General features: G+C 39.3%; 1 protein-coding gene across 3 annotated transcripts in view; it reads left to right on the top strand.

The window, feature by feature from the left end:
- Positions 1-17,812, top strand: part of ARFGEF2 (ARF guanine nucleotide exchange factor 2) — a 49,204-nt gene extending 31,392 nt beyond the window's left edge. For 2 of the 3 annotated variants that reach the window (XM_079978831.1, XM_079978830.1), the window contains 18 exons: positions 223-370; positions 834-933; positions 1,543-1,583; positions 2,021-2,190; positions 3,322-3,473; positions 3,595-3,767; positions 4,568-4,728; positions 5,485-5,615; positions 5,726-5,855; positions 6,356-6,491; positions 7,589-7,727; positions 7,810-7,864; positions 8,125-8,239; positions 9,024-9,154; positions 9,884-10,052; positions 11,036-11,174; positions 12,023-12,140; positions 13,346-17,812. In XM_079978831.1, the coding sequence (XP_079834957.1) occupies positions 223-370; positions 834-933; positions 1,543-1,583; positions 2,021-2,190; positions 3,322-3,473; positions 3,595-3,767; positions 4,568-4,728; positions 5,485-5,615; positions 5,726-5,855; positions 6,356-6,491; positions 7,589-7,727; positions 7,810-7,864; positions 8,125-8,239; positions 9,024-9,154; positions 9,884-10,052; positions 11,036-11,174; positions 12,023-12,140; positions 13,346-13,522 (2,385 nt within the window). In that variant the 3' untranslated portion in view covers positions 13,523-17,812. Of the gene's footprint in view, positions 1-222; positions 371-833; positions 934-1,542; positions 1,584-2,020; positions 2,191-3,321; positions 3,474-3,594; positions 3,768-4,567; positions 4,729-5,484; positions 5,616-5,725; positions 5,856-6,355; positions 6,492-7,588; positions 7,728-7,809; positions 7,865-8,124; positions 8,240-9,023; positions 9,155-9,883; positions 10,053-11,035; positions 11,175-12,022; positions 12,141-13,345 lie in introns of those variants that run through there. The other variant, XM_079978832.1, reaches the window with a different exon arrangement.
- The last annotated feature ends 438 nt before the right edge of the window (positions 17,813-18,250 follow it).

The following is an 18,250-nucleotide window of genomic DNA, read 5'->3' as shown; positions in this document are numbered from 1 at the left end:
TTGTCTTATTGGACAATCTCGCCTGGATTGCATACATATGTCAGAACTGCAGTTTTTGAAGTGGAGCAGTGGAAGTGCATGCACAGCAATTCCTTAGCATTAGAAGTGAATGGGGATATGTCTGATGATGTGGAGTGTGGCATTTGCATTGGAGGTATTTTCTTGGTTCTGCAATCTGTAGTTGCTGACTTCAGTACTGAAATGCGCATTTGTTTTCATTAGATCTTGAAATGTATCAGCCAGCTAGAACTAGCACAGCTCATAGGGACTGGAGTTAAAACACGCTACCTGTCTGGATCTGGGCGCGAAAGAGAAGGGAGCCTCAAAGGCTTCACATCTGGAGGAGAAGAGTTCATGGGTCTTGGACTAGGTGAGAAGATTAGCCTTGACTCTGTCTGTTCTCATGCCTAAGGATTCAGGTTAATTAAATAAAAGCATTTGTCATCATAACAAATTACCTGTTTCTTGATTTCAGACTGCTTTAACCTTAAAGACCCTCTGTTTAAAGTAATTAATGGCAGTGGCTCGTTGAATTGCTGGTTTGGAAATAAGAAACAAGGGTAGATGATTAATCATATATAGCTCACGCAGGGTGATATATTTATTCATGTCATTTTGGGAACAGGAAATAAAGCTTTCCTTAACTATTGCATCACATACAATACCGTATTTTATAAGAGGACCACTTTGGTGGGTGAATTCTCAGACCGCTAGATGCTGTTATTCTTTGAGCCTGTTCCTTTGATTTTACAGTCTATAAATGGTATTGGTAGTTCACTGATGGTAATATATTTCATGTTAGATTTAACAGTTGGGGGTTTCTTTCTAACTAGGTAACTTCGTTGGCGGAGGTGTTGATAGAAGGCAAATAGCCAGTATTCAGGAATCTGTGGGAGAAACCAGTTCGCAAAGTGTGGTGGTGGCAGTAGACAGGTATTACAGTGACCTTTAAAAAAAAAAAAAAAGAAATATTGAAAGGCTTACTGTCACTATTATCACAACAGGCTGTGGCACAGGTTTTTAGATACAAACCATAATTTTAACTCAAGCTTATAAAATTAACAGTTTCCTGGTCTCTGATGCAGAGTAGTTAAAGATACCAAAAAAAGGGAGAGGGGATCAGAAGTTGGGACTTAAGAGCAGAGAAATTGTCTTTGCTATTGTTGGATCCCCCTGTCCTTCCCCTCTTAAAAACAGCATGGCACATTTTACCCTTCCATAATAAGTTAGGAGTTCCATGAAGTGAAGACTTTCCTATTGTAATTATTGGTATGACACACACACACACACACACACACACACACACACACACTCTTACACATATACATATAGTTTTAAATTCTATCAATGTTTAATTGTTTTTAATTATTGTTTCTTCTATGCTTTTAACAGTTTCTATTTTTTTCTGTATGTTGCATTGAGCCCCATCAGGAAAAACAGTGTTCTTCATTCTAACATCACATAAATTTACAATAATACGTAATGGGCTTTCCCAAATGTTCTGCATCTTGAGAATTAACTCTATCTCAATTTATCTCACAGAATATTTACAGGTTCAACCAGACTGGATGGAAATGCAATAGGTATGTATGTTGGGGGGAGGGGGGAATACCCTAAGGCAAATAATACAGTGGTGCCCCGCAAGACGAACGCCTCGCAAGACGGAAAACCCGCTAGACGAAAGGGTTTTCCGTTTTGGAGGCGCTTCGCAAAACGAATTTCCCTATGGGCTTGCTTCGCAAGACGAAAATGTCTTGCGAGTTCCTGCGGGTTTTTTCCCCTCCCCCCCCTTTTCCTAAGCCGCTAAGCTGCTTATCAGCTGATCCGCTGATAAGCCGCTTAACAGCTGATCGCTAAAAGCCGCTAAACCGCTAAGCTGTCAATGGGCTTGCTTCGCAAGACGAAAAAACCGCTATACGAAGAGTCTCACGGAACGGATTAATTTCGTCTTGCGAGGCACCACTGTAATTGCTTTGTACCATTTCAGGCTTACTGACATGTTTGGTCTCAAAATTTTCAGTGGACTTCGTTCGGTGGTTGTGTGCTGTTTCCATGGATGAGTTAGCTTCCCCTCACCATCCACGCATGTTCAGCTTGCAGAAGATTGTTGAGATCTCCTATTACAACATGAACAGAATTAGGCTGCAGTGGTCCAGGATATGGCACGTCATTGGAGATCATTTCAATAAGGTATTTCAGCATTTGAAACCTATTTCCCTTTCTGGTTCAAACACCAAGGTTAGCATGCACACAACTGCTTCATTTCAAGACCCATCAAATTTACATGGCAATCTCTGATGGCATAAAATGAAATATAGACTTAGATTGAACAAGATGGACTTGGAATCCATTCCGCCCACACTACTAGGTAGAAAAATATTGTTGGCAGGTCCTATATAAAGCTTGACTGGCAAAACTGCAACTCTGCAAAGGCACACCCTTTGTTATTAGGAAGATCCAAGGGGCCTGGAGGTGACGTGCAGCACTTGGGCAAAACTACAGACCATTTTTAGCATAGACACCAATTTATGTTGGACATGACTTATTTCTTGGCTAGACCTCATGAGTCACACAGCCTTGGAATTTAGATGATCCCAAATATGGAATTGGAACAGTGTTAAGAAAATGTGTTAAGCCTGTAAGAAGAAACAAGAAGTTTAAGAAGTTGAAAGCCCTTTAGGGTGTGGTTGGACTTCCTATTTTCAAGCATGGACAGTTAGCTTTCTCCCTTACTGCTCCTTGTCAGCGCAAACAGGCTTAGTGTGATACAGAGTCTGCATTTCTTTTTCCCTTCTTTTTAAAATATATAGCCTTTTATATTACCATGTGTCTTTCCTTAATGATTGGCTTGTCCTAATTGTGCTCAAAGTTTCTGGATTTATGTCTTGATCATAAACAAAATTACAGGGAAACAAACACTACTCCGATTGATGATATTTACTGCCAAGCTCATTTTGACACACTGCAAAGATTTGTGTCAGTCTTTAGGGGGCACATGCCAGCTATGGGCAGAGGCAAAAGGGGCTGGGGCAGACCCAAGAAGGGCCTAGAGCAGGGCCACTGAGTAGGGATGGTCTGTGAAGGAGAGGTTGCCTGGGAAGTGTGGCATAGCTTAGGAAGAGTTCCAGTGGCTGAATAGAGAGACCCAGAGGGCCTGAGCTTCCCCAGGCCTGCCCCAGGCTGTTTCTGACTGTCTTGTTAGCAGCATCGTGCCAGTCATTGTTCTATGGACCAATCAGGCTTCAGGGCTGTATTTGTATAGTCCAATTTTCAGTGGATATGCACTTCTTCTGAGAGAATGCCCGTTTCTCTTTTTAATAGGTTGGTTGCAATCCTAATGAAGACGTGGCCATCTTTGCGGTTGATTCATTGAGACAGCTGTCAATGAAGTTCCTTGAGAAGGGAGAGTTAGCCAACTTCCGATTTCAGAAAGACTTTCTGAGGCCATTTGAGCATATCATGAAGAAAAACAGGTTCGTCCTGATAACTTGAAATGTAAATGTGTTCTTTTATGCCAATGCAGATTCCTCTGGCATCATCATACACGAGAGATACAACAAATAAGTCAGTAATTATTATTTTATTTTTCTTCAGGTCTCCTACAATTCGAGATATGGTAATACGCTGCATTGCTCAGATGGTAAATTCTCAAGCTGCTAATATTCGCTCAGGGTGGAAAAATATCTTCGCAGTATTTCATCAAGCGGCGTCTGATCATGATGGGAATATTGTGGAGCTGGCGTTCCAGTCAACGGGACATATAGTTAGTAAGTGAATTTCAGCAAGACTAATGTGCCAAATGATGATTGTAGAGACCAACCTCAAAATTTTGAAACAATGACTTGTAGTATTCCTCACATGTACTTCAAATAATATTTCTCCCTCTCTTTACCTTCTAGAAAATGCTGGGTGGGGGGTGCTCCTTGATTTTGCTGTTAAGGAAAACACATTTTAAGAAGGGATTGAAAAGCTCCTTATGAGAACAGAGAATCCAGCAGCCCACAACTTTGAAATTTCTGCAGCTGTAGGCTCACTGAAAGCATTGTATGATGTAGTTGTGTCAAACAAGTTCACTTTCAGAAACTGCCCACATTGTGTGACACCAGCTCCGGCACAGCGAGGCTTGCTATAAATCTCTGCTTACCCTTAGGTGAAATCCCTGCCTTGCCCACAGGTTTGTATGGGTTCCTGGGCTCTGCTGGATGGCTTTCCTCCCTTGGAGGACTGATTGGATTAGCAGTGGAAAGTTGTTGACAAAAGAAGTGCCCTGCAATTGCAATAAATTTCAACACACCTACTTACCTCGCTGGACCACCATAAATAGCTGCTGGACTTTGTGATGGGCTATAACACATGCAAGTTGTGCAGGTGCAATGGGTCACCTCTTAGAATTGCAACCATCTTGCAATCAGCATTTATTATATAGAAGGGCAAATGTTTGTATCGCAACGTAACTCCAAGCCCTGTTGACCTGCTCTGCTTATGTACTTGTATACCAACTGTATTCTAAAGCAGAGCAGAAATACAAAAGTAGTGATTTGTCTTTATTTCACATTTCCCTCCACAGCCAATATTTTTCAACAGCATTTTCCTGCAGCAATAGATTCATTCCAGGATGCCGTAAAATGTTTATCAGAGTTTGCCTGTAATGCTGCCTTTCCAGACACCAGTATGGAAGCAATTAGGCTTATTCGTTATTGTGCAAAATACGTTTCAGAAAGACCTCAGGTACTTTCCTCCCCTCATTTGTATTTCTGTGCTTTTTCAGAGGCTCAAAAACATTTTCAGTAACGGAACTCACTCCTAGGCATGTCTACCTTCCTCATTCCCTAAAGACCATTAGGGAACAAGGCAAGGCAACTCTATTCCAGCAAGCCTTTTGGATATGCTCACTGCTTTTTTATGACCACTGTTTGCTTCTTTTTTACTGTTTTGTGCTATTGGATTTTATTGATTTTACAAACTGTTTCAATTTTGTAGTTTTTTTTTTAAGAAACATGAAAGATCAATTTGTATCAAATGATTTTAGTAATAACACATATATTATACCACAGACCTGCTTTAAATGAAGCCTATGCTGGTTATTATTGGGTAGCAGCTTCTTAAATCATTCTCAGAATAACATTATGATTGACACCAGCCTATTGATTTTAACAGACCTACTCTGAGAATGATTTTGTTGGATGACACCCATTATATTTCAGCAACTCTCTCTATCAAATCTTAGTTCCTTCCTCCTCCTGCATCTCCAATTAAATATGAATAGGGAATCTACCATTTTTGCCTAGTGGCTTGGGCAGAAAAATGGCCCACTAGGAGGGATGTTATTTTTTTGTGAGGTTACGGAGCGATTTGCTTGTGTGTGAAACATTTTTAAAGTGTGTTTTGTCTTGCACTTTTCTTTGCATTTCTCCGTTCTTTAAAAAGACCTGATTGAGTGGCTTAAGTGTTTGTACTGAACTACCAGTTCTTGTCTATTCACAGGTTTTGAGAGAATACACAAGTGACGACATGAATGTGGCCCCTGGGGACAGAGTTTGGGTTAGAGGCTGGTTCCCCATTTTATTTGAACTTTCTTGTATCATCAATCGGTGCAAGCTAGATGTGCGGACGAGGTAATGAAACATCATCATCTTTTTTTTTTTTTTTTTGTTCTACCCAGTTATTAATGTTTTTCCCTGTTAACTTGTATTGTCTTATTACTTCTTTCCCCTCCATGTTGTAGAGGCCTAACAGTTATGTTTGAAATCATGAAGAGCTATGGCCATACCTTTGAACAACACTGGTGGCAAGATCTGTTTCGAATTGTGTTTAGGATATTTGATAACATGAAGCTTCCAGAGCAGCAGACAGAGGTATTGGAAGCCATTTTATAGAAGCAAACAATATTAAAAACAGAAATTGAAGTCAAAGTTTGATCTAGTGGGGTGCTATTATTCCTTTTTTGTGGGGGCAGGGTTGGGACTGGAATTGTAGAGCTTGAGGCTTTTCTACCTGAGGTAGCATGCTACAAGGGCAAAGGTTTATATTCCATGTTGTCGTTGTGCCTTGCCCAAGTTGAGCAAGAACGTTGGGCCACTCTGTGCTTCAGTAGGCAATCTAGTTCTTGCTATGACCAGTATATGGTGCTTCTTGGGTTAGCATAAACAAAAAATAGCAAGTTACTATCCTTAGGAGCTTGCAGTCTTACATTTTTACAATGGGAAAGGGGCAACACATGGAGGCAGCCTTTAAATTGATAAGCTTTATTGTGCTTTTCAATATTCAATCAGAACTTTTCCCAGTTAGCAGTATTTCCCCCCCCCCAAAAAAAAAATAATTAAATAAATACAAGGTCTGCTTTTTCTCTTGACAGAAATCTGAATGGATGACTACTACGTGTAATCATGCACTTTATGCAATCTGTGATGTATTCACTCAGTTCTATGACGCTTTGAATGAGATTCTTCTTGCTGACATATTTGCACAGTTACACTGGTGTGTAAAACAAGGTAGCTTATTTACATACATGTCACTTTATTCTCTGGATGGATGAATTGGTCAAATTCTCTCAATTTCTAATTTTTCAAATCTTCTAAATTCAGTTTGTCCCACTTAAGCATCAGCTTGCAGTTTTTAACTAGTAAAATTCATTTTTGTTTTTTAAAATAATTTTTATTAATTTTACATATTATTATTATTATTATTATTATTATTATTATTATTATTATTATTATTATTTATTTGTACCCCGCCCATCTGGCTGGGTTTCCCCAGCCACTCTGGGCGGCTTCCAACAAAGATGAAAAATACACTAAATCACAATACGTAACATCGTGTCCTCTTATTAAGTCGCTTGGCTCAACCGAGCCTAAACGACTTCCCTCCCTCCCTCCTAATGGTTCACAAAGTTAAATTTTACTTTTTTGCAAATCATTTCCTTTCCTATTCTTATTATATCATTACTTAAGATATTAAATTACTCAACCTGAATATGTAACTACTTTGTCTTACAAATAAAATTCATATTACAAAGTAAAATTCATTTTTATATGCTGTTTCCATTAGTTGATGCATTTTTGTTTGCACTTTTCCCTGATTTGGGGTTGGAGAACGGCATCATAGAAATTGGACAAGTGGGAATCTTGAAGGTTAGCTGCATTTCAGTTCATGTATTGGTTCAGAGAGCATGAATTGGGTAATTTGCATTAACAGACAAGCTGGATTAATTTCTTCCCACATCCCAACTTTATACTGAATGAATAACCTTGGGGCAAGGTCTTAGCTCTCTGTTTGGATAATATTCTGTTTGTGCTTTTGATAGAAATGTGTTGAGTGGGGAGGAAATATTCTGGGGAGGGGAAGATAAGAAAAGAATACAATACACATATAATGTTACATTTGCTCCATCTCGTCTCATTTTGCAGTGTTGCCTTGACTTACTACTTCTCAGTAAGAATAAGCGCCAAACAACTGCAAGTTCTTGTTAGGTGGTTTATAAATACCATTGATCTCTGACACTGTGTGTCTATAGTCACTGTAAATGTTCTTTAATTTTGCATAAATGAGGATTGTGGTTTTTTTTAAGCTGGTTCTTCATTTTCTGCAGATAATGAACAGCTGGCTCGATCGGGTACCAACTGCCTAGAAAGCCTGGTAATATTAAATGGGCAGAAATTCAGTCATGAAGTCTGGGACCAAACCTGCAATTGTATGCTAGAGATCTTCAAAACTACAATTCCTCATGTGTGAGTATAATTCTAAGTGCAGAATATTTAAAGTGGTTTCAAATTAGGTTACGTTTCTGATCAATTTTTTTCTTCCTTGAAGCTTGCTGACATGGAGACCAGCAGGAATGGAAGATGATTCATCTGAAAAGCACTTGGTAAGTGCTCTGATTACTCATTCCTTAGCTGAAAAAAATGTGCGCAAAATGATGTATGTGACGGCTTCATGTTTATAGACATTTAATGTGGAAACAGGAGTTATCTACAAGAACATTCATTAGACTCATATTTATTAACAAATAAAAATATTAGTAGCAGCAATATGTATCTTTGGGTGTGTTTTAAACTTGTTATTAATAATAATATATTGTTTTTTATTCTTCTTCTTTATTATTGAATTGCTCCTGTTTACTTCTAGGATATGGATCTAGATCGCCAGTCATTAAGCAGCATAGATAAAAATGCTTCAGAAAGGGGACAGAGCCAGTTTTCAAATCCTACAGATGAAAGTTGGAAAGGTGGCCCTTATTCAAGTAAGTCTGCACTTCAATCTCCTCAACATCTATCTATCATCTATCTTTGAGGGCTGTCCACTCCTCACCCAAGTCCCCTTGCAAGCAACACCACCCCATTGTGCTGAAGGGCTGTTGAGGTTTTCCATTCTGCTTTCAGCACCATCTGCATTCAGGCATTATTAGTTCCTAGCCTCCACTACAGTATTGCTGCCAACTTGTGTACAAATTTGTTTCCAGATTTGTAGCATTGTGCAAGAGCCTTGGAAATGGCAGTCCACAACCATTGACAGCCTATTGCTGGTTGTTGTTCTTTTAAGAGCTTGGGTCGATGGGATTCATAGATTCTTGAAATTTTCTTAACAGGATTCATATGTCACATAATCATCTATAACCTCTGAGAGGTTTACAGTCCCATTTTCCAGGTCAAATTATGCTGGTTGGTTAACCTCAATTTAAGGAGCATTCATGTAGCAGTGACACAAAAGTCTGCTATCTTACTTACACAGGGAAATGTATTCTGTTGTTGATGTTATTTATTGAATTTATATACTGCCCTATACCCGGAAGTCTCAGTATTATTTTATCAATGGCATGGTGCTAGTCTAGGGATGATGGTAATCTTCACTGGCACCATGAAATCCATGGTTCCCTGTTGCTAGAGAATATTGCACAGTATATGCTTGGAAAGGAATCTTGTTGGATGATAGGGACATCAAGGTACCTATATTTGGCTACACCAGTTTTTAGTGCATACAGCCAAATTACTTTGAAACTAAGACCTATCATATTGATATTCTCTTAGACCAGAAACTCTTTGCCAGCCTCCTTATTAAGTGTGTTGTGCAGCTGGAATTGATACAGACCATTGATAACATAGTATTTTACCCAGCAACGAGCAAGAAGGAAGATGCTGAGCATATGGCTGCCGCTCAGGTAAGAAACCTCACGTTCTTCTCCAGAGTCACATCTTGACTTTCCCATTTGTTTAACATTTATCAGCTAGTATGGAAGGCAGGGAGTGAACTGTGCCCTGACAGTCTTTTGCCCTGTATGCGAGGTCCCGCTATAACAGTGCCTTAAATTTAGCTGAAGAGGCTTAGCATTCTGCTGTGTCTGACAAGAGCATGAAGTGAGCAAACAAAGTGTTGCTACTGAACAATTGTAGATAGGTCAACGACATCAGTGAAAATTAAGGATACCCTTGAAACCAATACCACCCTGTTTTTCTCCAGAAGACCCAATGTGCCGACTGTCTGGACAAATGTTGCTGTGAACCAGAGAGAAATTTAGATTACGTTTCCGATAACAGAACTACATTTATTTCCTAAACTGCATCCAGAAGCAACTGGCACATATTCTACCTGTGCATCTGTGATTTTGTAGGTTTTGCCTCCCACAAACTGGGAGGCATCATCAATTAATGGTGATTCTGCATAGAATAATGACACTTCTTTTACCAATACCAGAAACTGTGGCATGTGCCCTCTGCTCTGGCTGGGGGGCGAGGTGGGGGGATAGCAACTGATGCATCCAGGTGCACTGGACTGATACCAAAATTGGTCTATTGCGCTTGGAAATTGTGATATACTCTGATTAAAAAAAATATATGATTACACCTATTCCTTCAGTCAACATTTCTTGTAACTGGGTTTTCCATTTTAGAGGGACACACTAGAAACAGACATCCACATTGATACTGAAGACCAAGGAATGTACAAATACATGTCTTCCCAACACCTGTTCAAGTTGCTGGATTGTTTGCAGGAGTCCCATTCATTTTCAAAAGCTTTTAACTCAAATTACGAACAAAGGACCGTCCTGTGGAGAGCAGGTAAGCACCAAGTGTGTGGTGCACAAAGGGTTTTTTAAAAATATACTTAAAGCAATGTAAGCAAAAAATTGCAGGACTAGTACATGAATCCAGTTCAGGGAACTGGTGGCTCCCCAGATATTGCTAGACTGCAACTCCCATCATCCTTGTCCATTGGTCATGCTATCTGGAGTTTGAGAGTTGCAGTCCAGCAATATTTAGAGGGTCACAGATTCACCATACCTGATCTAATAACATGGAATTTTATTATTTTGATTTTGAGGTTAAATGTATAACTTGGGATATTATAATCCAATTAAGAAATGTACCTTGCTAATGATCTTATATCAAGTTGGGGAATCAAAAACTTCCATCAACCCCGGGCAGCATACCAGTGGTAAAGGAGTGATGGAAGTTGTAGCCTATAAAGGCAACAGGTTTCCCATCCCTGCCTCGTATGAAGATCACAGTATGCAAAAGCTGTTCATATCCGTTCATCATATAGGAATTCCATAAATGTGATTCCAGAAGATATGCTCAGATTCAGTGAAATGAAGCCAAAGCTAATGGCATTTATTTTGTCCTTATGGTACAGAGGGAGCATGTCATATTTTGGGTTGTTGTAAACCTTATACCTATAGAAGCGTTAAGTACCCCTTCCCCTTTTCTGTTCTAATCATTTCCTCCTAAAATTTTATTTTTTTCCAGTTTTAAAAGTGATTGGGTGGTAACTATGGACATTTAAGTGTAATGTGGAGTCAGGCTCCAAGTGAGGCATTAAGAGACTTTGTTCAGGGTTTAAGTGAAGCTGCACATTTCCTTTCTCCAAATGGCTCTACCTTCAATAGTGTTTACCTGCATGTGGTTTCAAAGGCATATGTGTCTTGCCAAATGTGTGTTTGGGACCTCACAGTGTGGAAAAGTTGTATGTATGCAAGTCTGTTGGAGTTGGAGCAGACATGCAGGTATAGTTATCTAGCTATATCGCTGTCCTTGATTTCTAGGGTTCAAGGGTAAATCCAAGCCTAATCTTTTAAAACAAGAAACCAGCAGTTTGGCTTGCTGTCTGAGAATCCTCTTCCGAATGTACGTTGATGAAAATCGCAGAGACTCCTGGGAAGCTATACAAGAGAGACTCCTGAAGTAAGCATTATTTCTATCCTTCAAAGATGTTACTAGGTTGCCCAGTCAACTGACTGCTTTTGGCTTCTGGATTCCAGTGTCTGTATGGAATGCCTCCCCCTAATCTTCCTATTAATTTCAGTCAAGGTAATAAAAAGTGATGGGTGTTCAAATCTGGGCCTTCCATTAAGACCATCCTGGAATGTGTCTGTGAAAGTAACCTGATACTTGAAGCAGGCCATTCATCCCTTCCGCACCATTTGATAAAAGAGCTTTTTGCTCTGGCTTCAGTGTGCTTTTTGCAAAGTGTTGCTTCTAGTTAGTTAGGTGAAATTGTTCAGAGAGTGAAAAGATAATCCTATTCATAAATGACACTGGACAGCCTGTGTGGATACCAGATAAAGAAAATCGCCCATTTGTACATTGAACTGCAATACTTCCAAGCCCACTTGCAGCTTCAGCCGGGTGATTTTAAATAGAAAACACAAAGGTCAAATAATGAAATAAAAAGACATTGAGAGGAATTCAGTATAGCACTGTGATAATGGTCCAATTAGTAGAAGCGTTTCTGCTTGCAGATGGAACAATCCCCCATTTCTTCTTCTGCCACTCTGTTCTAGGGGTTCTCCAAGCCAGTTTTAGGGGGCAGGTCTATGTGCGGCAGCAGCATAGAAGGGAACAGCCGCGTCTTGCATTAGTTGAATCCTGCCCACTGAATGTTTTGTCACTTTCCTCTTCCCATTTAAAGTGAAACCTATCAAGCTTCCACGTTTACTGGTAGGCTTGAGGGTAGACCGCAGCACCTGTTGATTCCATTTGCTTAAGATTCCTTTTTCTATGTATTGAGTGGGTGCATAATCTTTCTCTAGTGTGTGCAGTGAGGCGTTGGCGTATTTTATCACCGTGAACTCAGAAAGCCACCGAGAGGCCTGGACCAATCTCCTGTTGTTACTTCTAACAAAAACACTAAAAGTCAGTGATGAAAAGGTAAGAAAAGATTCTCACCTTGGTTTCATGCACATTATTTTCACACTTTAACATGAAACTGTATCCCTTTTCTCTCTCACACACATTGTATGAAAGGGCATCACAATTAAATTGTGGCTTCAGGGATGTGCCTCTGGCCCCACCCCCCAAAGTCATGTGGTGGTGGCGCTGGCCCTTCTCCAACTCAGGCATGGATATCTGTAAAATAAGAGGCAGTGTCTGTTCTGGAACTCTGCGATTGGGGTTGCAAAATGCATGGGGCTGGTGGGAGCTGGAATTCAACCACATCAGGTAGGACCACAAGTTCTAAACCCATGGTTTAGATGGACTTTCTCAGTGTTATGTGCTTAGTGTGTTGCAACCTAAAACTTGAAGATTTCTTTAAAAACGATTACTATTGCTATATGTTGACATAGAATGGGAAAATTTGGGTCTCCAGCTGTTTTTGGACTACAATTCCCATCATCCCTGACCAGTGTTCTTGGTAGCTAGGGGTAATGGGAGTTGTAGTCCAAAAACAGTTAGAGACTCAAGTTTGGGAACCACCACTCACTGGCCACCTCTACAATAAATTGATCCCTGGGGGAATTTCTGGTTACTGGAGGGCCAGCCCTACCATTAGGCAGAGTGGAAATAGCCGTCCCAGGCAGCTGATTTCTAAAGCTATGAAAGGGCAGCAGAATAGATAACTGTTTAATATATACTATTTTAACTCCCAGGGAGCAGGGGAAAGTTGCTTATGGGATAACTTGACTGGCCTTAAGTAAAGACAAACCTTAACTTGAAGGGCAGTGGCATTTTCTGCTCTGACTCAGTCAAGAAAATTGCTTGGACTGGCTGTTCTGGTTAGGTAAGAAACGGAAGAAAAAGTTCATTGGCGGCCTCAAGAGGCATGCAGTTTCCAAACCTGGATGTTGCTTACCCCATAGTCCAGGCATCCCCAAACTCGGCCCTCCAGATGTTTTGGGACTACAACTCCCATCATCCCTAGTTAACAGGACCAGTGGTCAGGGATGATGAGAACTGTAGTCCCAAAACATCTGGAGGGCCGAGTTAGGGGATGCCTGCCATAGTCGGACTGTGAGAATTCGGTTCCTTCTATTATTATTATTATTATTATTATTATTATTATTATTATTATTTTATTATTAAGTGCTGGTTTTTAAAAACAATCTTACTCCCCCCCCCTTTTTTTTCCTTCCAAGTTCAAAGCACATGCTTCAACATATTACCCCTACTTGTGTGAGATAATGCAGTTTGACCTTATCCCAGAGCTCCGAGCGGTACTGCGGAAGTTTTTCCTGCGCATAGGTGTAGTATTCAAAATCTGGATTCCTGAAGGACAGTTGCGGACGACGGGGACCCCCTCGCTTGCATGGTAGCTCCATCACTGCTCTTTCCCAAAGCTTGAGTTACGCTAAGTTCAAAGAATGGATGCAGAGAGAGGGAGATTGTACTCAAAGAAGATGAAACAACCACTGGAACAGATCAAAATAATAGCATTTCTAAAGGAAAACTGTCTCCTTTAAAAAAAATAAATTCTGGCTTCCCTATAAGAGTAGCTGTTGAGCATTTTGCAATTTAATGCAGTAAATGTCAAGTCATTCTTATCACAAAGCTTGTGTCTTCAAATCTGTTGTTTGCAATGGTTCCTTCTTAATGCCTTTCAGCTAATTGCCCATAATCTGTTGGAAATGATGAATGAATGGAAAATGAGATAATACCGAATATATTCATATAGGCCTGTGATGTTAGCAAATGTATTAATAAATATTTAAGAGAGGGCTTAAATTCATCCGAAAATCATGCTGGGAATCTGGTCCCCCACGCCCCCATTTGGGTGGATTCAATCTCTGTGTTAATACGGGGTGCTTTTTTAAAAAAATGATTTGGTGCTGTCTATTCTGCAGAGTCATAGCAAGATGGCAGTTGGGCGGTAGTATAACCAACAACCTAGCAAGAATCCAAAGAGATATTGATCTTCATCACCCTCCCTGCCAACTTACATGTTGCAGAATGTGTGTGGTAAATCATTCCCAGAACTGCGGCATATCGTGTTGGCCTGGACCTTCATTGTTTTTCATCATAAGTAAATACCCTTGATACTAGATCTGTATCAAGAAAATAATTTGCAGTATACAGTATTGCAAAGGAAATACTACCCCCCCCCACCAAATGTAGCAGGAGAAAACCATTACACATGAGCCTCTTAATCCCATTACTAAATCTCTCATGCCTTGAATGCACCACGAAGCTTGATATCTTTGGAAATTCTTCTGATTCTTGACTCGTATGGAGGAAATGGCAAAATGAAACTTTCAAATTAATATTTGAATTGCACATTGAATGGATTAAAATGTATAGCAGTTGGTCAAGCCCTTCCCCTTTTGAATAATATATAGATTAACATTTTGGTAGAAACAGTCTATCTTTAATGTGCATTAAGATATTTCTATTTTTATTGCAGAATTGTGAGTTGCGGTTGTTTTTAATGGCTTGGTTAGTACTTTATTGTCAATAGTTGTATGAGGGCGAAGAGTCTGGTTCCTATTGGGACCACTTGATTTATTAATATAAGTGCACATGTACTTGTGACGAAATCCTGTTTGTTAGGGGCAATAGGAAGCAAACTTGCAGTTTTATCAGTGCAGTTCTATTGGCTCTACTGACTTTGGGTCGGGGGGGGGGTAGAGTTGTTTTGTTTATTTGTAAGACCATGTCTTAGTATTCTTGGCCTAGTAGAGGAAATAGTTTTGTAAGGTATAGCAGGCTAGAACCTGTTTAGTTGTATTTCAACCCTCCGATATGAGTGTAAGATTTGCATAAGAGGGCAGGAAGGGAATTGTTTCCGTCCAAATGTGTATATATATTTAAAAATGCAAGCGCAAGTGTATTATTAAGCATATTTTGTACTTACCCATATCTGCAAATAAGAATGGTAAAAGTATTAACTTAATTGGGGGTGGGGAAATGGTAGTTGGTTGGCTGCAATCCTAAGCAAGTGTTCCTGAAGTTCCATTGAAAATGATAACGCCTGAGTTGAAATGTGATTGGGGTTCAGTGTGTTTGGAACTTTTTGCTTTGTAAATTGAGTTTGGCTGTTTAGCTCAACCAAAGTTGTTGCGGTTTTTGGAGAACCAGAATTGACGGCTGGATTTGTTTTGTTAAATACTGGTGCTCTCTATCTCAAGTTAATTTTGTTTTATATTTGTGTTTGGTCATTAATATAAGTAATAACAGTTTCTGACGTTTAATTTCTCTACCAAAGAATTTTTTTGCATAAGAGCTGCAGCATTTGTCTCATATGAAGTACGTTGACAGAAATGTGAGTAATTTATTTTAAGATTGTGGTGGCATTTTGCCACAGTGAAAAAAACAATAGTCTGACTTTCTTCAAAACTGAAAGAAATTTCAACTTTTAAGTTTGCATCATAGATATGTATTTCACTGTGTACCAAGTCATTTATTGTTTATATATAAATATATAAATTTACATCCACATATTCTTTAATTGGACATATTCTTTAATTGAGCTGTTTATTTTTTCCACTGCTATGGTTCTGCTATTAATACATTGTATGAATGCAGCTTGGCCTCCACCCCGTTTTGTCAAGTGTTACCTGTTCAAAGTTGTAGCTGTTTGTCTTTTATTAAGAGAGCATGGCAACATTACAGCTGCTTCAGAATCTGAAGGAGAAGTGCAATACCCTTGGGACTGTAATAGTATCTTCCAGAACTTTGCAATGTAAAATAATATGAAGAAGCTTTATATGTGAGATCTTAGCTTATAGATAATATTCTGATCATACAACTTAGAACTTTTTAAAGCCTTAGTGTTAAATGACTTCGTTTCCTTCAGTAAGCTGTTAGCAGTCAACAGTTACATTTTCAAATGGCTGAAGTTTAATTTAATGACACTTGGAGGGGCGGAGGCAGGGATCTAGATTACCATATGATCTGTGTGTGTGTGTGTGTAGAGAAAGAGAGAGACTCCATAATAGCCTTACTCCAGATGTTCCTGAAAGTGTGTGTGTACTAGATCTGTGGAGATTGATATCGTACATGTAATGTCTGGATGTGTTCTTGCAGTGGCTATGGGCTTCAGTGTACCTTTCCATTTTGTCAGCACCAAACTCCAAGGACAATCGTAACAGTGATAGGAATTCTCTCCGTCTGCTTTCACAGCAATTCATTTGAGTGCAGATCGTGGAGCAGATTCTGCAGACTAAACACAGTACCTCCTATAGACTTCCTTCGACCCACATGAAATTTGATTCAGCCGGTACAGGTCAGCAGCAGAATTCTGTGTCTTGGATCCAATGTAGGATTAGAGGTTTGTGTAAGGTCCTATGTACATATTTCTGCCCATCCGTTAACCGTAACTTAGAGATCAGGAGCGACCCATGGACTCATGCAGAACACAGGCCTCTTCCTCCCATTTCTAGTATGAATTCCTACCCTCTGTCCTAATCAGCATTAACCTTGGTTTAGCTTTACCACTATACTGTGTGCACTCGTGGTTAACAGTCATCAGGTTTCCTTTTAAACCAGAGGTTGCAGACCTGCTTCTCAAACAGTTTTAAGATGTAAACTCTGGTTAGCATTAACCCTGGTTATTGCTGATGCAGACACATTGTTAAACTATGAATTGGGAATTGTGGCAGCAGGAATAGGAACTGGAGAAGGGAGATAAGAACACACAGAGCCTGCTCATATTCTCTTTAACTGTGGCTGTCCAGCTTTGTATCTACAGTAGCCCACAGAGCACTCTTACAATTGGAGACATTTAAACTGATGAAAGTAAGTTATGCCACAGTAAAATGTGTAGAATACAGTTTGACAAGATGTACAAATCTACATGTAGTCAATATTTGGAAGAGGCACTCTACAGTAAACAGGTGAGGAAAAACGGTTAACATAGACAGATATCCTGAAGGGTTTGAGGGTTGTCTTATGGAGCTTTATTATTATTATTTTTGCACCCTTTTCTGAAAGTTAAGTTTATTTATTTAAATTCTAAACCAGAGATAGAACAAAAGTCCAGTACAGCTCCTGTATGTTAAAGGTCTGTAGTATAAATTCAAAGCGAGGCTCAAATGTCTTAAGCCTGCATATTTGCACACAAGCTGGTTTATTTTTTGAGCAAAGTTGATGGAATAAAGTTTGCTTAAATCTTTGTGTGTTGCATTTCATAAGGATAGTTTGCTTACCACTAGCACAATCGTGTTTGAAGATAACTTAAGCCAGTGTAAAATGGCCAGTGAAATTTGCCCCCAAATTTTATTTTAACATTTAATCAGATGATATGATCCTTGGCTTGAAACAATTTGTGAGAGGTGCAGTTCCTAAATGTCTTGACATTTTGTCCAGAATATCTCTTTGCAACTTTAAATAAAATATACTTTGTGCAAAATGTTTTACCTATATAAATGCCTAAAATTAGTTACAAGCTACTTTTTTTCTTAAGAGATCTTCTATTATGAAGTGCATTTAATATCATTAAGTTAATGAAAAGCATTCCTTGCCCGATGGATGTATACATTTTTGAGAGAATAGCAGAATAATTATATAATTATGAAAAGCTATGTAAAGTTTTTTACATAAAAATATTATGTATAATACTGTTGTATTCCATGCTTTAATCAGGTGGTAAATAAAAGTTTAAAAACGAACTTTCTTTTTCAAATGTAATGATTTAAAGCTTTCATCAACTATTTGTATCCAGTTGGATGGGGTGATACTATAGAGGAAAACACAGGTATAACATGCCTGATAAAGTCTGGTCCACTTCCCCTTGTAAAATTTTGAGTGAATGAGACCCACTCATTCCACAATAAACATCTTGTCTGGAACCAGCCAAAGTGTTCCAATACTGGCAGATAGATGGAACAGCTTGTTATGCGTCACCCAATCCAGCCAAGAATGATACGTTCATAGCAATGATTTCCATTCAAGGAAATCTTCCCTATGTGTGGTGCCAGTGGTTGCAACACAAGGATCTACTTATCCAGCACTTTGCAGTGTGTCAGACTCCCCTATTGTCTGATAGTTGACAGTGGTGGCTGGGGCTGGTGGGAGTTCAACAACATCTGAAAGACCCCACATTGGTT

The sequence above is a fragment of the Podarcis cretensis genome (assembly GCF_951804945.1).
Source record: "Podarcis cretensis genome assembly, chromosome: 6".
Lineage (NCBI taxonomy): Eukaryota > Metazoa > Chordata > Lepidosauria > Squamata > Lacertidae > Podarcis > Podarcis cretensis.
This window is presented reverse-complemented; position numbering and strand designations above follow the sequence as displayed.